The sequence below is a fragment of the Acipenser ruthenus genome, chromosome 8 (genome assembly GCF_902713425.1).
Source record: "Acipenser ruthenus chromosome 8, fAciRut3.2 maternal haplotype, whole genome shotgun sequence".
NCBI lineage: Eukaryota > Metazoa > Chordata > Actinopteri > Acipenseriformes > Acipenseridae > Acipenser > Acipenser ruthenus.
The window spans coordinates 9,203,609-9,223,374 of record NC_081196.1 but is presented as its reverse complement, the minus strand read 5'-3'; the positions used below and the strand labels follow the sequence as shown (position 1 = coordinate 9,223,374).

The following is a 19,766-nucleotide window of genomic DNA, read 5'->3' as shown; positions in this document are numbered from 1 at the left end:
ACTGTGAGCAGTACCTGTTCTGGTTGATTGGCATTGGAGAGAGGTGTCACCATCCAGATGATGTTCAGGTTGTTGAGTGCTGCGCTAGTGGTGAAGGTACACGGCAATGTGGCAGTCTGACCTCTGGCCACCTGCACACTGCTTTGACTCACTGTCACTTCTAATGATTTCACGTAGCCTGTGGGAAACAATGGCAACCAATGGTATTAAAGACTCGTGGTACTCTACTGTAATCTAGTAAATCTAAAACCTACTATTATTACAGTAGGATGTGTAACTAGAAAATAAGTATTTGTGAAGAATGACAAAACAATCCAGCAGTTTGCTGATACAGTATGCCTATACTGTAGACACAGCTATTGAAATCAGGATGAAATGCAGTGTAAGGCTGTCGCACCTTTGAAGTCTGCATCTCTTCACATGACGCTGATCACTTGACTTTTGTTCTAAGAAAACAGATCTAGTATGTTTCTAGTCAATACAGAGGGTCTTTGTTTGTTGCTTCATCTACAGTATATAGGGCATTACAAATCTGCAGTCCTTTAGTAAACTCAAATGTGCTTGTGGTCTGGACTGCCAGTATTTGCAGAATGTTATAATTCATTACGAGTGATTACAATTTTGCATCGCTAAGCATTCCAAATATGCAGATGTGTGACACGTTTGTGATGGGGCTAAGTGTGTACAAGAATTTGAATGGAGATCACTGAAATTATTCTTAAACTAGTGTCATAGTGCTCACCACTAATTGAGACCCAGCTAATTTTAGTAATAGGGCTCAGACTTTTGTGTGGTTGGTTTCCAATTAATATCATTCATATAAAGATTAAAAGATGATCAAATACCCTCACCCCCACCGCTTTTACTAACACCCCCACTACGTCAGAAAATATAGAATTGGTGCATCCGACATATGACCACGTAAAAATAGAAATATAGACATTCCCCCAGATTTTACTAATTAGCAACTTGTATAAAATAATGTCCTCAGCACATTTAATTGAATCCTCTCTCTCTCTCTCTCTCTCTCTCTCTCTCTCTCTCTCTCTCTCTCTCTTTCTCTCAAATTCAAATTCAAATTCAAATTGGCTTTATTGGCATGACAATAAAAATAATTGTGTTGCCAAAGCACATACATGGCATAACCGACTTTTTTTTAATACTAACAGTATCCCTCCTCCCTCTATTAATACAGTAAACAGAATCCCCCCTCCCTCCCTCTATTAAACAGAATCCCCCCTCCCTCCCACTATTAAACAGAATCCCCCTCCCTCCCTCTATTAAACAGAATCCCCCCTCCCTCAATTAAACAGAATACCCCCTCCCTCCCTCCCTCCCTCTCTCTATATTAAACAGAATCCCTCCCTCCCTCCCTCTCTCTTTTCCCTCTCTAGTGTGACGTGTTCACGGTCTGTCCCTCAGGCTATGACAGGTCTCCACGTATTGACCAGCCAGTCTGGCTGTGTGTTTGTCTTCCCCCAGCAGGATTGACAGCTTCTGGGTATCACACATTTTTGGGAATTCTGGGACTAAATCACAGAATTTGGGGAAGAAAATGTCCCTTATGTTTTTATATTTTTCACACTGTGTCAGGAAGTGAATCTCTGTCTCGACCTCTCCTGTCTCACAGTGACCACAGTGCCTGTTCTCCCTGGCCAGCCAGGTTTGCCTCTGTCGGCCTTTTTCAATGGCCAGGTTGTGGTCACTAAGCCGGTATTTGGTCAGGATCTGCCTCTGCTTTGTGTTTCTGACAGTTACCAGGTATTCTGCCAGGGTGTAATTTCTATTTAGGGTCCGATAGCACTCTAGTTTGTTTTGTGTTTTAGTATTTGTATCCCAATGGTCCAGATAGGAGTGTTTCAGGTGTTTTATAATTTGGTTTACACAGCTCGAGAAAAACAAATATTAGCAACAAATCAACCTTAAAATTGAAGTACTACAGCAGCGGTCTCCAACCCTGGTCCTGGACAGCTACTGTGGCTGCTGGTTTTCATTTCAACCAAGTGTTGGCTTAATTAGTCAAGATTAACAGGTGTTCCAGATCTTTAGCCACTGATGATGTAAACACACCTACAAAACCTGCTGGATAGGGGCTCTTCAGGACCAGGGGTGGAGACCCCTGTACTACAGGAATAGTCTTTTTGTTCCTGTTGTTTATGAATCCCTCATAAGGAAACTTACTGAGACTATGACTTCTATAAAACACCTGTGAAATCGGAGATAAGCATACTTATCTGTTTTTGTGAGTAGCCCTGAGTTCTTTGGTAACTTTGTTAAAGTGAGTAGGTTTTAGTGGGTGCGTACAGTCCAAGGTTATTACACTTATTGTATGTGTGAGTTTGGTTAACAGTACAAAATCACTCCGGTCTGTTCAGCTGAAAACACTAAGAGCAACTTAAATAGTAAAAGTCTTAGGATCTATTTATAGACAATTTTCTTTAAGATTTTCAGCTAAACAGTCGAGAAATGGAGAAAAGCATTCATTTTGCATTAGGTTTTGTAATATTGTGAGGATACAGTATGTATAACAGATATTGTTTGTCTGCATTCATATCAATACAAATCCATTTTAGAAGCTGCCCAAAGAAACACCATGCTTTATAATCATACAATCAAATGTTTCTTGACTGGCCAAAGGCATGTTTAACATTGGTGCAAACACACTGATGATGTGTTAATTCAGTCCAAACACACTCTGATGATTTGCTACATATCTGTATTAATGACTGCATGCACCAATAACTAAAAGTATTTTATTTTCAAACTAAAAAGTTATGTGAATTAATGAACCAGCTATCCAAAATGTTTGATATTGAGAACAAAATTTGATATTTTTATGGATTCTCAGTCAGGATGCTGTCTTAGAAAACCAAGGCAATGGGATGAACAGTCTCACATGACCATTAAGACAGGCTGATAAATCTCTTTCTCTGTGTAAAACACTTTGTACATGCAGCTGGGGTTGTGTGGCCCACCTCGGTAAGTGACTTTAAATAACCTGTCCCGCTGAGCTCTTATAATGGATACATACAGAGACCCACAATAAATTGGATGGGTCATTGGTTCAATAATGTTTTCTTGCTTAACCAGTAATCACAATCCTTTTTTGTACCAAGTGTGTAATATCAAATATTTTACTTTCACCTGGTTAAAGTTTTGAGATCTTCCTTAACTACAGTATGCTTGCTGATGGTTACCAATTGTACTGAATTAAATGTGCTACTGGCTTAATAAAGGCTCAAACAAAGTCTTAATAACTTTCCAGGGTAGCTCCTGGAGGGGTGGGAGTGGGGTCAGTATTGGAAACTTTTTTTTAGGAAAATGGTGGTGACAGATCCTCCCCAACTACTTTTTTTTTTTAATATCAGTGTGTCACATATACTTCAGTCCAGGAATCTCTTGTGGCATTAGTCAGTTGGAAACAAGTCATTGGTTTGGGTGGATAAATAAACTCCATGCAAATAATGAATGCATGACCCAGGAACTGAGGGATAAATTGGTATCTTGCTGTACAGTCAAGCAGCCTCCAGAGCGTTCTTAAATTTGGTTCCTTTCCGTTAGTGTTTGATGAGAGGCCTGTCCTTCAAGCAGCATAACTCCAGCATGCTATTGACATAAGCCCCATGCTGTTTATGGCACAGGAACAGAGGAGGCAACTGTTTTGACAGTGAGCTTGTATGCCATTTTTACGCCAATTTAGTTCCCAGAACACTATGCTCTCATCCCATTAGCAGCCATTGTTCTGAAATGTCAAAACCATTTCAAACATGCATTCCGCAAAACTATGTACTCTTTCAGTTTGGTTAAGTTTAATCAACTGGAGGATTTTTTTAGGTGTACATGCATTTTGGTGACAAAATCATTCCTCAAAAATGGGTCATTTTCAATAGGTCTGAATCCATAAATTATAAGAAAGGTGTCTGATGTGCAGGGGGGTTTTTGTTGTTGTTTTTTACAAATACCCTGCTAAATCACTACATTTTAAAATGGGTACAATTTATTAAAAAATAATTGAGGGGCATAACAAATAAATACCTTTGCAAATTATAAAATGCCCCAGACAGCTGATATAAAGAGAAAAAAAAAAAAGATAAACAGCACAAGACTGGTTATTAAATAATACATTAACTGTGTGTGCGAGTCCTTGGCTACTGATAAAATGTATACAAATGCTGTCTTTTATGGAGATAACATATGGTTTAAGTAGGAGGATGTCTGCAACCAGCTGCCACTCTATCTCTTGCAATTCCGCTCACAGCTGAAACTGCCCTAATGAACAAAATGTGTTTTTATTTCCGTCTGATACTCTTAAAATTGATTCCTACATGTTAACTCTGCATGCAAGTAAACTGCCCTAAATGCTTGTCAAAGCACAATCCATCAGTACAGCCTTGAGTCAAACAAAGCATTTTATGGCAAGAGTACAAAAAAACAACTAACAAAATAATGTCTGTTAACTGTAGCTTCACAACTTCATTAATAACAAACACTTATTCAGCACAATTAGGTTAGAAGTGTTCTGAAAAATACACGTATCCCTCTGTTATTTATTTTAAAAAAAATGAGTTTTACATTTCAGAAGAGATCTATAGTGAATTACACTGCATTCTTTATGCTCAGGATCATACCACTGTATTTATCAAAGCATTTTCACTCTCCCATCAAATAACAAAGCATGCAGCATTAATATGTGTTGCCTTTATGCATTTCTGGATGCTATTCTGATGACATTGTGGAAAACAGAACTACATATTTCCTACATATGAATACTGCGATATCTGTACTTGTAGTGTTTGTTTAAATGCTATAACATGGTTTTTGAGGTCTAAGTGATCAGTTACTACAGCATATCAGTAGCAATTTCTGATGGCTACCCTATTTTGACTTGGAGTTCCACAAAAAGAAAAAGCTTCAGGACGTTTTTTCAAAGTAAAATCCTTTAATTCTTTAGAAATTAATAATCCCCTCTATTTACTCCTTTAATATGTATTTGTTACACATAGATGGGCACCATTTCAGATGCTGATCACTAGCATTTGCTCTCTGCAACGTCTTTATATGATTTTGCTGGCATGATTGATTTAAACGTATTTTATAACATGTTTTTATATTGCATTTAATTCCTAGGATTATGTCATTCTCAGTGGATGCTACACACTGTCTAACAATACCATACTCAGTCATTCTCAGTCCAAACAGATCTTTCAAATTGCAAGATAATGACATTGGAAAATATTTCCTAGATAGCTGCAAATGCAATATTCATAACATTTATATTAAGAAACGATTCTTCAGCTTTAATACAACAGTACATATGAGGTTCAGGCAGTGGGCGTTGGATTAGTGAAACAAATATGACATACTGGTAGGTAATGAAAAAAATCCATGAAAACACCATTTATATTAGCTCTGTGGGAAAGGATCTGTTTTGTGTTGGTAAAGGGAAGAGCCTGTTAAAAGGATGGCTTAGGAAAATCAACAAATCCTCTACATATTTTAATATAAAATGAGAATCACTGCATGGTTACGTGGAATCTACATGTTCTGGAAACGGTATTATGTCACTTCCAGTCCCAGAATCCCATGGCCTTAAGTTTAAAAAAAAGAATTTCCACCAGGTCTTCCTTATCAGCAGCCAGGAACTTGATTCATTAAAGACACACACCTCGTCTTAAATACATTTAGTTCCGAGCTTCCAATGTAATTGATTAGCTTTATCAGTTTTAGTCATCATGGGGAACAGCTGATCTGACAGACTGAAAGAAGTCTGATTGGTGGGAAGAGGCTTCTGTTTCCAAGACGACACAAATTACTGATTTCACAAGGAGGTGCTGTGCAGATGCAATAGTGAATTTCTCTGCAGAATTTCAAGGAATTTGATTTGATAATCATTGACTGGTTGTATAGCATGTTTTATTTATTTTTTGATAATCTTATTTAAAATTTTTGTTACACAGCAAAAACATAATAACAAACTGGGTCATGCGTTAACATTGATCATCCATTCAATATACAGTGACACAGGTACAGTCAAAGTATTCTGAAATACCATTACAGTTTTAATATTTGTGGATGTAATAAAGCAGGATATAGAGAGTCTATGTAGGATAACCAGGGGGCCCAGGTTTTATCAAATAAGTGTGGGCTACCTCTTAGCCCATGTGTTATTTTCTCCAGGGGCATACACATATTTAAGTTCTGTGTATGAATTTGTATTGTGTGGGTTTATATCTTGTTAATATAGAGGTTTGGGGATCTCAGTGGGGAGAGAGATCCCCAGTTCCCCCTCCCATTGCTCTCTTATGTGGTTTGTGTTAGAGGTGGGGAGTTTCAAAAGTTGGTTGTATAGTTCTGAACTTAGTTTAGCACGGGTGGGTTTGAGTAGTGAGGATTCCAATATAGAATATATGGGTGTGTCTAAAGAGCTCTCTTGTAATGATTGAATATAATGATGCAGATGTAAATATCTAAAGAAAAGTGTGTGGGTTGGGATTTGATAATCGTTCCTCAGTAAAACAAAATGTTAACTTTGTACAAATCACCTATTTTGTATAGTCCCTTCTGTTCCCATAGTTTAAAAGATGGGTCTTTTAGGGATTGGGGTAAATTAGAATTCTGTGTAATTGGTGTCAGAGGGGAAAGTTTTCGATTTTCCTTCACAAAGTTATGTGTCTCCTCCCATATTTTGAGAGACTGAAGTAAAACGGGATTGTCTGTATATTTTTTGTATTGATTTGGAGTTAAAACAGTACAGAGTGTATGAGAGATCAGATAATCTAAGAATACTCTTTTCAATGTGTCCATGCTGGTGGGCTATCCCCACCAAGCCAGTAATACAGAGGTCTACGTTGAGCTGCCCAGAAGTATAGCTGCAGGTCAGGGAGTCTCAGTCCTCCTTCCCCGTATGGCAGGATTAGGGGAGTTCTTTTTATTCTGGGAGTCTTATTGTTCCACAATAAGTTTCCAATTTTATTATTGTAATTTTTAAAGAATGTTTGGGGGATTGGCATAGGAATAGACTGAAATAAATAAAGAATTGGAGGTAGTATGTTCATTTTTATCACACTGAGTCTACCTATCAATGAGAGAGGTAGGGTTGACCATTTTACTAGATCTTTACAAATGTTGTCCATTAGTGGAATATAGTTTAGCTTGTATAGGTTGTTAAGGTGTCTGTCTATATAGATTCCAAGATTTTTAATTCCCTTAGGTTTGATTTTGTTATATAGCATGTTGAATAAATATCCTCATGGCTTCCCAAGGTGGTCCTAAAACCAGTGCTTCGTAACTCCACTAATAAAACCCAAACAAGCTGAATTGAATTCAGTTTTTACAGTATGGCCCATCCAGTAGAGACATCTAAATTACTACAGCATGTACAATACCTGGTCTATAATACTGATATAAACCAAGACATGCAAGGGCATCTTTGTATGGGTATGAGGCATCAGAGTTATCTTACAGTACTGTATTCTTCTGGTTTGTTAGATCCTGGTGACTTTTTAACGCACCCTTGTGACCTCAATAGAGGTCTCAGAATCATGGCCTCACTCTAAGTACATGAGCTAGATCAGGGTGTAAGCATTAACCATTCCCCTGCAGCAATCTCCCAGAGTGCAAGTAAGACATACCATGTTTTATTATTCCTAGAGTGAAAAGATGATTAGTTATTATGATTTTAATAAACTGGCCATTATCATTATTCTCTTAAGAAATTCTAAATCATTAAAAACATATAAATAGTAAACAGTAATGTATCTCACATGACAACAAAGCAAGCATCAAGCCTCCCAACACCAGCCCAAGGCCAAACCTCAGGCACTAAACCTTTCCCCCCACACTCTGTTTGAAATGTTCCCGATGGCAGTTGCCTGTCAAAACATAAAATCAAGTCTCTGCTGACAGCCTTCTCCTAAAAAAAATAAAGAAATGTAAGGAGGCTTGATGCACCACTATTCTTCTGTTCACTGCATTTTATACTTAGGGATATGCACTTATGTTAAATTACTTTCTTCTTTCTGGTAACTTATCAATCAATCAATCAATCTTTATTTTATATAGCGCCTTTCATAATGGACCACCATCACAAAGCTCTTAACAACTTGCAGATAAAACTCATTTCAGTGCTCCAGATGCAATCAGAGCATGAAGCTACAGCAGAAGTATCACGATCAGTTTGTATTTGACACATACTCCTGAACTAAGTTCTAGGAAGGCTTGCAATAATCCAATAGATAAAAAGAAGAGAAGTCCAATAGATAAGTAAATAACAATGCCAGTTTTAGCCAATTTAGCCAGTTTTGTCTGTAACTTCAATTATTACTAATACAAACCAGGTTTTTGAGGTTGCATCGAAGTACATTTTGTTGCATGGATGGCACTGGACTCATCCGATAGTACAAAATGAGCAAACACTGACACTAATATTGTTTCAGTTTGTAAATAAAATATGTGTATTGATCAAATTACATATTTTTTCTTTCATTTCAGAAAAAAAAATGGAGTGGGTGTCAATAGCTGTGGAGAGAGTCAACAAAAAAAATCTGAACCAACCTGCATCCATAGTATAGAATAAATGAATGTGTAAATTCAATACCTCTTTGACAATACGGTGACTTCACCTCACTGGTTGCGAGTATATACTGTACATATATACATCTTTTTTTTTTTTTAAATAGGGCCACCTGAGTGGGTCCTTTTAATCCCAGCCTTCTTGTCGCATATGGAAAAATACACTGCAAAAATGCAGTATTGTGTTCAGCCACCATGTCCCCTTGCCTTGGCTTGTTCATGAGCGCTAAAATAAGTTCACGTTTTTGTTTTCATTGCTTCTCATTACTTTTTAATAAAAAAACATCCATACACTGCATTAGCCTCGCAGCTCCTCTAAAGGATGCATTCTGCACGATGCCACAAGCTTCGAAGTAATTCATCGGCTGTGTTTTTAGAATAGTTTTTAGCATTCTAAACGAGCGCTAACTGAACAAATCACTCTAGGCAGTAATGAACATGCTGCATAGTTAAAAAGACGCTTCCTTTTCATCTCTGGAATATGTATTGTGCTTTACGTTTATTAATGTGTGGGACAAAAAGACTGGCACGCTTAGAAAGCTCTGCTTCTCATTACACAGTCCTTGTTATTTCTAGGATCATACCTTTACAACCATACCGTATCTCCTGAGCTTTCTTTTTTCAACAGATTTACACACAAGCTCAACACCCTCTGATCATCAGGTTACTCTGAGCTCTACACCTCCAATAGCTCATCATATTTCAGTGTACCTGTGAACTAAATGACCTTGAAATGGAAATAACTGCCACCAGCTTTGATTTTAATCTGGAGCTGTTAGGCATGTGTCCTAATCAGCTGTAAATACAGTCCTCGAAAAGAAGCTTATTACTAATACTAAAATCAATCCATCTGTCTCTCTTAATGTGTGGGCATATTTATATACACTGTGTAGTTTTCAGATCATATTATCAGTTCAGCAGATTAAGACAGATGCCCCCAATTTTTTATAAAACATGATTTAATCATCAGATTTGTTAACACAATGGACGTTGAAAATTATTAGAACTCAGTGGTTGCTATATCAGGGTAAACTAGTGTCATTTTTTACTCTGGCAAGAGCTTAAAAGCTAAATTCACACACAGGCGGATCCAAAAATGGTAAGAAGTTGTCTTTAATAAGTAAGGGTAAATGTTCACATTTGAAATGGTTTATAACACTTTCTGTAATACTAAAACATATTATTTACACCTGCAAAGAAACATAACACATGAATAATATTGTACTGAGTTTGGGGTCTATATTAAAGTGGGCATAACTTACCAGCAGTCGTCTTCTTTATCACACACCGAGTAGATTATTGCACCTGACTTCAACCCGCAAGGTCTGCAAATGTTCATAAGCACATTTCACAGTGCCTAATGCTTACCTGCTGTACATTACCTTTAATAAAGAACGCTTCGAAGTTCATACACTTGAGCCCATACAGTTCTCAAGAGAATACTTATTCATCACTCTTTTTTTAAATGCTCAGGTGGTCAGAGAAGGGCAGCTCCACTCTGGCAAACCATAAAAGAATGGGACCAGAAGCACGATGTATGACAAATTGTGTGACAGAGCTACTGAATCCCTCTAGTCTCTATTTCAAACATTCTACTGGCAAGAACTGTGATGGAATAATAATTATATTGTACAGAACTATATTCCAGTATTATACATGTATTATATTATAGTTTTTTGTTTGGTTTTGATTTGTTTTTTCAGACTTTGTAAAATATATGTATACATGTACATTCATTGAATCTAAAATGATATTAAACTTATTATAGTTTGATAAATCCAATAATTGTTAATTGTCAATACTTTTCCCCCAAAATGTAAAATAAAATGTACAAACTCCATTATTTTCTTTGTAGAAATGACTTTACACTGTTTCTTATGTCATCATAAATAAATTGACAAGTGAATTTGTTTATACAATTTATAATATTGTTTTTCTTTTGTTTAATGCTCTGCCATTATCATTTAATAACTGAATCAGTCCAGCAAACTAAAACTAAATGAGCGTCTGGTTATATTAAAAAGAAAAGCCATTCATATTTCACAGACTAGAGAGCTGTCCTCGCTGTCCCCCTTTCGTCATCAGGCTTAATGAAAGCCTCATTCAGATCTTCTTTGCAGCATTTCTCATTGGATGTGGGCGAGTCAATCAAATAATGAGATCAGCTGGCTGCAACAACTCTCCCTCATGACTCCAGCATGGACCGAAACCAGTGCACAAGTTCAAGAGCAGCTCTGCAAAATGCTTCGGGCACCCAGTAAATATGATTTGGCAATGTGAAATGAGAACACCATATTCATAAATCATGTCCTGGCCCCCAAATGCTTTGTCTGGAATCAAATTCCTAAATGGTATAAATGCACACTTCCATATTATCCTGTTTGTTATTTAGTGAATAGTGACTTATCAAAGTATATTTTCATGCAAACTATTAGTAGTAGTCATAGTAGTATTAATATAAATATTATAGGTTTTCAGTGGGGGGAGGTTATTTTCCCCTTCAAGCTAAAACTAACTTGTAAACCAAGGACACATATTTCAGAATGAAAGTGAACCAGATTGTAGGATACTGCAGCTTTAAATTTATGAACAGAAACTAGGCCACTGCTTCCTCATGAGGATTAACCCCCAATTGAAAGAGGGATCAAACGCAGACAGATGGCACAGAGTTCTACCTACACACTGACTGGTCTTGTCTGAGCAACACTGAATGTATTCTAAAGGCACTATTTACCTCTACCACTAACACCTGATAAAGGAATAGCTCTGTGACTAGTGCACTGTATTGCAATGTTAAACGCTACAGGTTAGATGTGTTTACAGGTCAGTGGACACCTGTCTTCAGCTGATAAAGCTGTACTGCATACCTAGATCCACGGGGGTCAAGTATGACACTTGTCATGTCAATCCCATGTGTAACAGACAGAAATTCTATTTGCCCCGTTAGACCGCCAAGGCTAATGGAAGCCTTTAGGCAGATCCAAGAGAGAAAATCCCTTTTGAGCTGGTGACTGTAATGCACTATCACACGCTTACCATTGTAATTTTGAATTACATGTTGTCTCTCATAATGAGGCTCCCATTTAGGAAGTAATTAGGGATAGGTCCGGAGGAAAGGTCTCTTTCATTCATTCTATCAACTTTAAGTTCAATAAACAGGCGGCTGTGTGGTCCAGTAGTTAAAGAAAAGGGGCTTGTAACCAGAAGGTCCCCGGGTTCAAATCCCACCTCAGCCACTGACTCATTGTGTGACCCTGAGCAAGTCACTTAACCTCCTTGTGCTCCATCTTTCGGGTGAGACGTAGTTGTAAGTGACTCTGCAGCTGATGCGTAGTTCACACACCCTAGTTTCTGTAAGTCACCTTGGATAAAGGCATCTGCTAAATAAATAAATAAATTTGGCATCTTAAGAACACGCACGCCAGCATCTAGGTGTTCAATAGTTGGTATGCCAAGTTCATGACAAATTTCTGACAAGCTCAGACCTTAATGTTTCTTCCCAAATAATCACATGAAATGTACTATCTGCAACAGAAATATGGTATATTTACCTGATAGTAGGATTATAAATCCATGGTAAGAACCCAATACAACCAAAATAGTGTCCTGGGAGATACACATACATCCTTATAGGATAACATGCTTACATCTTTAATAGGCCAAACACTTCCAAGGGTCACCATAACACATTGGACAATAACAAGCCATTCACTTCCACATTCTAATAGTAATCATGACCTGGCCACACACAGCCACATTCAAGCTGGAAAGGTCTTAACCCTTACTCTAACCCTAACCTTATGATCCCTACCTTTGTCCGTTCTCTGTCCAAACACTTTCGCATTCTCATGGGAAAGGCCTATAGTTAGTACCAATACATTCACATATAGATCATGTTGACATCTTCTAACCCTAACCATAACCCCATCCCTTTTCACTGTATTACAAATACCAAAATAAAAAGTTGACCTTAGGTAATAAATAAGTGTTGGAGCAACACACCACTACACCCCTGAACACAATATAGGAAATACATTACATCCAGAATGTTCAAATACCAATGTATGAGAAATACAGATTACAGATATTGCAATATCTCAGGTTTCCATTTTCATAACGCATTATTCAGTCATGTGACTGACACCCCAATGTTTGTGTTCCAGCTATTTCAAAAAGTAATTTGGTACAATATCCAAACAAGAAAAACCCAGGTTCACCCCAGCACTAAAAACCAGTGTGGCAGCTGTCTTCAAAGCAACTTAAAGAACACCCACTCCCCCTTACAGGCCTTTCAATACCTAGTGTGGAAACAAGATGCTTGTCTACACTTGTCATTTAATATCTACTGAATTCATTTAGTTTTGCCATTAACATTAAGTTCCAATTTATGTGCTATTTAAAGTGATGTGTTATTTAAAGCAAGGTCGTCTTCTTCTGCTCACCAATCCAAGGCGTGACAGATGGCAGGTCCTCTATACTGTACAGTGTACAGCAAGAGAAAATGAGCGCTAAAAATAGCTTCATGCCATTCATTACTGACAACAGGTTTTAAAATGAAGTCAATTAAGATTCAGAAATGAGAAAACTACAGAATTAATAAAAGGACAACAATGCACAGTAAAACCTTTAAAACTAATTTCTGTCATAGTTTTGATTCCAACCATAAAATATGTATATAAAAAACAAAAAATAGTGTGAAAGTGGCCTTCTTCAGATAACAGTCAGCATTTCCACTTGGACTGAGCATAAAGGATATTACTCATGTTTTCAGAACAGAACTGACAATCGCATGGGTTTAGCACACCAACGCTTCAGAGAATGGTTACCAATGAAGAGAGAGTCTCTAATACTGTTATCTATCTGTCCCCAATTTGACAGCTGCTATCTCCTTGATCCACAGACGGCTGCAATGCTTTACGATGCCAGCTCCACTTCATGCCAACCCTGACTGATGCTAAAAGCCCATGACAATCCCAAAGCTGTGAAAAATAAAAGCCGCCACACGAAAGCAGGAGACAATCTAAACTAGAAAGGTATTTCCTGGTGATCACTGAGGGTTTTGCGTGAAATTAATCCCAAAAGGGTTTTTTTAACCCTTACAAAAGGTAACCATGATACATCAGCATAACGGTTTACCATGTTGATTTTCCCCATGCTTCATAGCATGCTGTTTTTCATCATAGTTTACCATGTTTATTAATCTTACCTGCCTAAAAGTGTTTTATGTGCAGTTGTTCAGATTAAAAGACATTGAGAATGACTTCTAAGCCGCGCCACTCCCCCCCCGCTCTGTGTTTACATTATCGTCACGACTACGTTGGTAGTAATTGTACCAGATGGGAGGGACAGTTTGGTTGTCCACCTGTTAATTGGGCACCGCTCGCACTAACAATACTACACTAACTAAATTCTATGGACAGGATGACAGTATTGGAATTTTGACAAATGCTTAACGGTGATTGGTTGATTTCTAATATTTATAATTTATCACTGGAGGTGGAGCCAACATACAATCCTATGGTATGTTTCATAGTTTTGGATGAAGTGCCTGCTGTAAATTATTAAAGTATTCTGTTGTAGGATACATCATACATAGGTGTCAGAGCTCTATATACCAGTACAGCGATCCAGCAAAATGAAGAAACTGTCAGGAGGATCTTCTTTTGAGAGTTTTAAGTTAATTTACAGTCAATCCTACTATAATTGGTTTCTTGCAATACGGCCTTCCAGCACACAACCAATCTAGCTAAAACTTCTTCAGACTAGAATTCCATGCATTCTGCTGAGTTCTGGGAACAGGGTTTACGGTCTACTAGATTACTATAAGCTCCAAAAAGAGTGGAAATGAAAACAAACAAATATAAAATGAAACAAAAGTCGTTTTTATTTTATTTTAACAAAGACATTTTGCATTTATATGTTAAAGTGGCTATAGCAGTACTACTGAGATCCTTTATACCAGCAATTCATCTCGAAGAAACCAATATATAGTAAAGCCTCTGAGCTCTCGTCTTGGGTTGTGCATGAAGCAGAAAGAGTGACACTGAAGGTTAAACAAATACCCTTCCACAGAGTATGCAAACTGGACATGACAGATCAAACACATTTTCTAGAGTTGCTCTACTACAGTAAATGTTACAGTATGTTACTCCTAATGATTATTCAAAAAGCACCCTTAAAGGTACTCTGGTAATCTCTTTAGGAATAAATATTTTCAACTTGAATCTACAGTACCAGCACTGAAACTATGTATTCCCAAAAAGTTCCAGGTGTTCCATTGCATTGTCATATAAGTACAGTACCGCCCTCAGTTGAATGAAGTGTGTAGGCACTCACAATGGCTTAAATACATGAAACCATTTCTACCCTTTTCTATCCTACATTGCTTCCTATTATACTACCTTCACCTGGTGTTCTCAAATCAGCTTCTCTATTCACCATTCTCGCCCCCTCTGCTCAAAGCATTACAATTTTGCTTTACTATTATCTATATCCTTGCATAATGTGTACTTTAATGTAATCTAATACCATTAAAAAAAAAAAAAAACTGCACACACTGCTACATGAGACGCCTGCGCAGGAACCAAGTTACTGCAGAAAAAAAGTAGATTTAATCACAAAGAGTTTAAACCCGTGCTGTGTTACTAATAGTAATTAGGAAAGATAGGGTGCCGCATTCCCTTTTTAGAAATCTGATTGATGTACTTTTTCCTGCATCAGGTACCTGCAATTTAGCCTTAATCATAACACAACAGGCCTAATTTGTACGAACTGCAGGCTAATTACCATTAAAATATACGTATACATATTTAACATATGTAGCAAGTCAACCAATCCACTACGAATGACCTATAATGTAGTAATTAGGCCACTAAACACAGTACCTGGACTCAAATATTCAATGGTGTTTAGAACTAATGTACACCACCAGGCACATAAGTATTTTCTGGTGACTGCGGTATGCCTTTAAGAGTATATTGGTACATTTAATGTTTATATGCAAAATAAAGAAAAACAGTGATGAAAACACAACAGCATCTCTTAAAACTTGACACCACTCAGCCAGTTCATTTCCCATTCGTTCACTGAAGTGCTCAGTGCTATAATTTAAACCCTGGTCCTCTTAAAACTACTGAACCAAATGCCCTCTGTCATTACACAGCACAAGGTACAGTACGTACACAAGATTTTGCAGATGATGGCAAAATGATGCAACTGTATAATACTTGAAGGAAACAAAAAAGAGAGAATTAGATATAGTTAGTGGAGAGCAGTCTAGTGAAGTTAGCGAAAGCCCAGACAAAACAAGCAGATGGTACTTAAATATTGTAAATAAAGCTGAGATTTCCTTAAAAGAAAGCTAAAGTAAATATATTCAGTGTTTAAAAAAAAATAAAATGCTGTCTCAGACATTCTGCGTTAGGGGTCCACTCTCAAAGCCCAGTTCTAATAAATAATTCCATCCATAATCCCAGTGGCTGAAACGTTTTCAGGTTAGGGTACACAAATACGGCTGAGTTCTTTTAGCATGTGCCTTCATGGTCCCACATTCAAGCAAAGTTGATCAACCATCACCACAAAAAATACAATTTCTTACTCATTCTGTGGTCTTTCTCCAAGCAATGCAATAACTAAACTGACTGATGGAATACTGTCTTAAATCTGCGATCACAAATGTTTTGAACACAATGTTAAAATTGAATATTTAGTTTTAAAACCAGCAACTGACTATTACAGTAGCATCCCTACATTCCTTGTAAACCTGGTTGGTTTTCTGCAAAGGAGAATCCGCCCCTAACCAATACATCATCAGCAAGCGCATAAAAGCTCTGTGTGTTATTCTCTCATGTCGCTTCTTTTTGTTTCAGCTGCTCAGTCAAGCGCTGGGAGGTCGAAACGGGAGTTGACCGCTTAGAGTCTGGAGGAAGGGCTGCCCTCAGCCACGGATTCCCTGAGGTTTCCCCCTAAAAAATAAAAAAACGTGAGTAGGGGTTTTTCCTTACCTGAGTGCTGAGCGGTTCGTATTTAGTTCTGCAGGGTGGTCGGGTTGGACAGATTGGGATCTCTCCCCCAGCGCAGTCATGCTCTGGGGGATGGGCCGTGTCTCAGCTGCTGATTTTCATTAATTTCAATATTTGGGGGACAGGTGGCAGGGCGCCACTGTGGAGCGTGTTAATTATTTATTATTATTTATTCGTGGTTTGGCGGCCTTGTGTTTTCGGGGGGAAGTCGCCACAGCCACTTCCTATCTGCGGCACTGGGATGCATGTAACTGTTCATGTTTTTCCAGCCAGCCTCGCGCAGGTAGCCGTCGGGCACCCACAGACGAGGCCTCCGGCCAAATTTGTCTTTCACTCAGGCCCTGAGCGCCCATCACAGTCATCGGGCCCTCACAGTTCATAAATCATCTGCAATTGCAATCATCATCATTCATTCATTGCCATTCATTCATAGCGGATTCTCCATGCTGAATAGTGTTTTCAGGTTGTTTTTTTTTTGCTCCTTATGTGAAGGTTAGTAAAGCTCTTCATTTATTCCATCTGCTGTTTGTGCTCTCGAATGCTACAAGTTAAAGCTGTGCCATTGATACTGGATGTAGTCCATGGCTGGATCACTGCCTTAAATGAGCTCTGCTTTGGCGGGGCTTTATTAGGGAGATAACAGGTTATTACATAAAACTGCATTTTATCCCTCGTGCTGCAGCCTGGAATAGAAACAGGTGCTGCAACGGTAATACAGCACTGTGCTTCTCATTCTGCTGCTATGAAAAGTAGCGCAGTAATAAAAAATCAAGTATTTCTAATTAGAAGAACACACTAATGAGAAACTCTTTCATGAAGCATTGTCGTCTGACAATGCAGCAGAGACGTTAGCAATGAGGCTGGTGGTTTCTAAAAAGGTGTCAAAATGGCTTTCTGGAGTGGATGTCAGAAATGTTACTTTTTAACATTGCTTGTAACAGCAAAACACTATAAAAGAAAACAGTGCCAAATTAATTAAAATCCAGAATTCTCTACTAACCTTAGTTTGTTAATGTATTGTGACTTTTATCATACCCTACATTATAAAGCTATGAATTTAGGTTTAAATAACCAGCTTCAGAACCAAGCTATACTATTTTTTTTTATTTTTTTTTAGTAATGAACGATGATGACAGGTAAAAAGTCTTTAAGCTCATACAGTGTTGTAATTAGTGTTGTTTTACTTGTATGTTAGGCTAACTGTCACCCCACTAGTTCTCTGGCTGTCTGTTCAAGAGTGTATGTGTGTGTGTTTTTTCATGCCTTTGTGTGTGTGTGCATGTATACCTTCTTAATCAGAGCCCCTCCGCCATTGATGACATCTCAACCACAGAGTAATGTTGCTCTAAGCAGATTAACTCTGCCCCATCTGGCTTGAGTGTTTACAACATTGTATGCTGCGCTGCAGAGGAAGAGGGTGGGACCAACCTGTTAATCCACTGTAATCTGGTTTTACCAACTATTGAGGCTCTGCCTCTGTTACATAATGTTATAGTGTGCCTTTAAAAATGTGAAGCCTGTATAAATGATGCAGGGTTACCTGCAGGGCGTATTAGCAGAGCTGTCAAATGCTTCACAATGTAAATATGCTAAAGAAAGGGAGGAGGATGGGGTATGTCACTTTCCACGAATACCAATTTGGTAACGTAGCAGATATATTTAGTTAACTGTTATCCCTAATATTTGGGGAAGCAAAAGAATATGGAGCTGTACAAAGAGTTAACAAAATATGTAGGCTAACTTTAACAATGTAGCCTGTTGATATTTCAAACTGTTCAAGAAAAGTGTTTTTAGATGCTACAGTACATGTTTTTATTGTTTATTTATTTATTTTTTTTAAACACATACACATTAAATTACTACACAACAGACTTTGTTTAAAAATAGAATGTGTTCGAGGACAGACTAAAAATGCCCTCTCTTAAAGGAACCGAGTATCAAACAGCTTTATACTTACGATATAAAATATAACATGTATTTACTAAATAATACATAACCAGTATGATACACAGGATGAAATACAAGAAAAAGAAATTGCTGCTGCCTCTACCTAAGAAATAAAAAGAAAATAAGAAAGAAAAGTTACATTAACGGATATTGAAGAAATAGGACTGCTCGCCCTGGCAAGATCCCACCTGCTTCCCTTCGATATTAAAAAGATCATTTCTCTCCATGTACCCATTATTAGAGATTGACGCCTCTCTTCAGCTTGTCTCCCATTTTATTTTAGAACCTCATTTCTACCCAAACTAAAACCATAAAAAATAATGACTTTTAAAAAACAAATAGAAAATACTTCCTAATGTGCAAAGCCAGTACCCTATCATGATGGTCATAACTTACTGTCTTAAAGACAGTATACAATATCTAAGGGGCATCAACATGTGTATTGTGGTATGAAGATGCTCCTTCCAACTATAAAACTACAAAACTGTAAAAAGAGTTTTTATATTGTATTATTTATTATTACATAATACAGCACAAATTGCATCACAACTGAATAGAAATTCTCAAGAAAGCGTGACAAAAAAATGTGGCTTGCTGTTAGTATCTACTACATCCGTTGCTAAGGAATGTCAAGCCCTCTGTGTTAATAATAACTGAAAACTAGAGTATTTTGATATCGTTCCAGTTTATCATTCACTGTTTTCTAGTCTGTGCGAGTAAAGCTCAGATAATCTCCAGCAAGCACCACAGTGATGAAAAAGAGTGAAATGGATGGAATCACCAAAAAAAAAACATGTGAATGGGGATTGGCTTGAGCTTTCTGTATCTTTAAGGAAATACAATTCAATTGAAATCAGGAGTTGAGTTGAAACAGGTACCATCTAAAAGGCAATGTACAGCCTGGTCTACCTGAAGTACATCTTGAGTGATAATGAGACAACTGTCCCCTGGGCCCCAAATTCCCGGGATTAGCTCTACCCAATGACTTATTCAATCTGGAGTCTATTATCAGAATTGTAAGAATCCAGGCTATTTAAAAAACATTTATTTTTTAGCATACATCTCAAGAGAATACTATGCAGTGGAATATACTGTCTTAAATTGATTTTATTGGTCAGGTAGAAAAGCTGACAATGAAAATGAACATTCCAAACTGTATCTACCTAAACTCTTCTAGTTTCACTGTAGCCTATGTCATGACTTCAGTCCCAGGCTAGCTCTACAGAA

At 37.6% G+C, this 19,766-nt stretch overlaps 1 protein-coding gene across 1 annotated transcript in view; it reads right to left on the bottom strand.

The window, feature by feature from the left end:
• The window catches only part of LOC131737713 (immunoglobulin superfamily member 11-like), an 80,329-nt gene that overhangs the window by 15,757 nt on the left and 44,806 nt on the right, over positions 1–19,766 (bottom strand). The window contains exon 2 of the mRNA XM_059028419.1: positions 15–178. Within this exon, the coding sequence (XP_058884402.1) occupies positions 15–178 (164 nt within the window). The remainder of the gene's footprint in view (positions 1–14; positions 179–19,766) is intronic.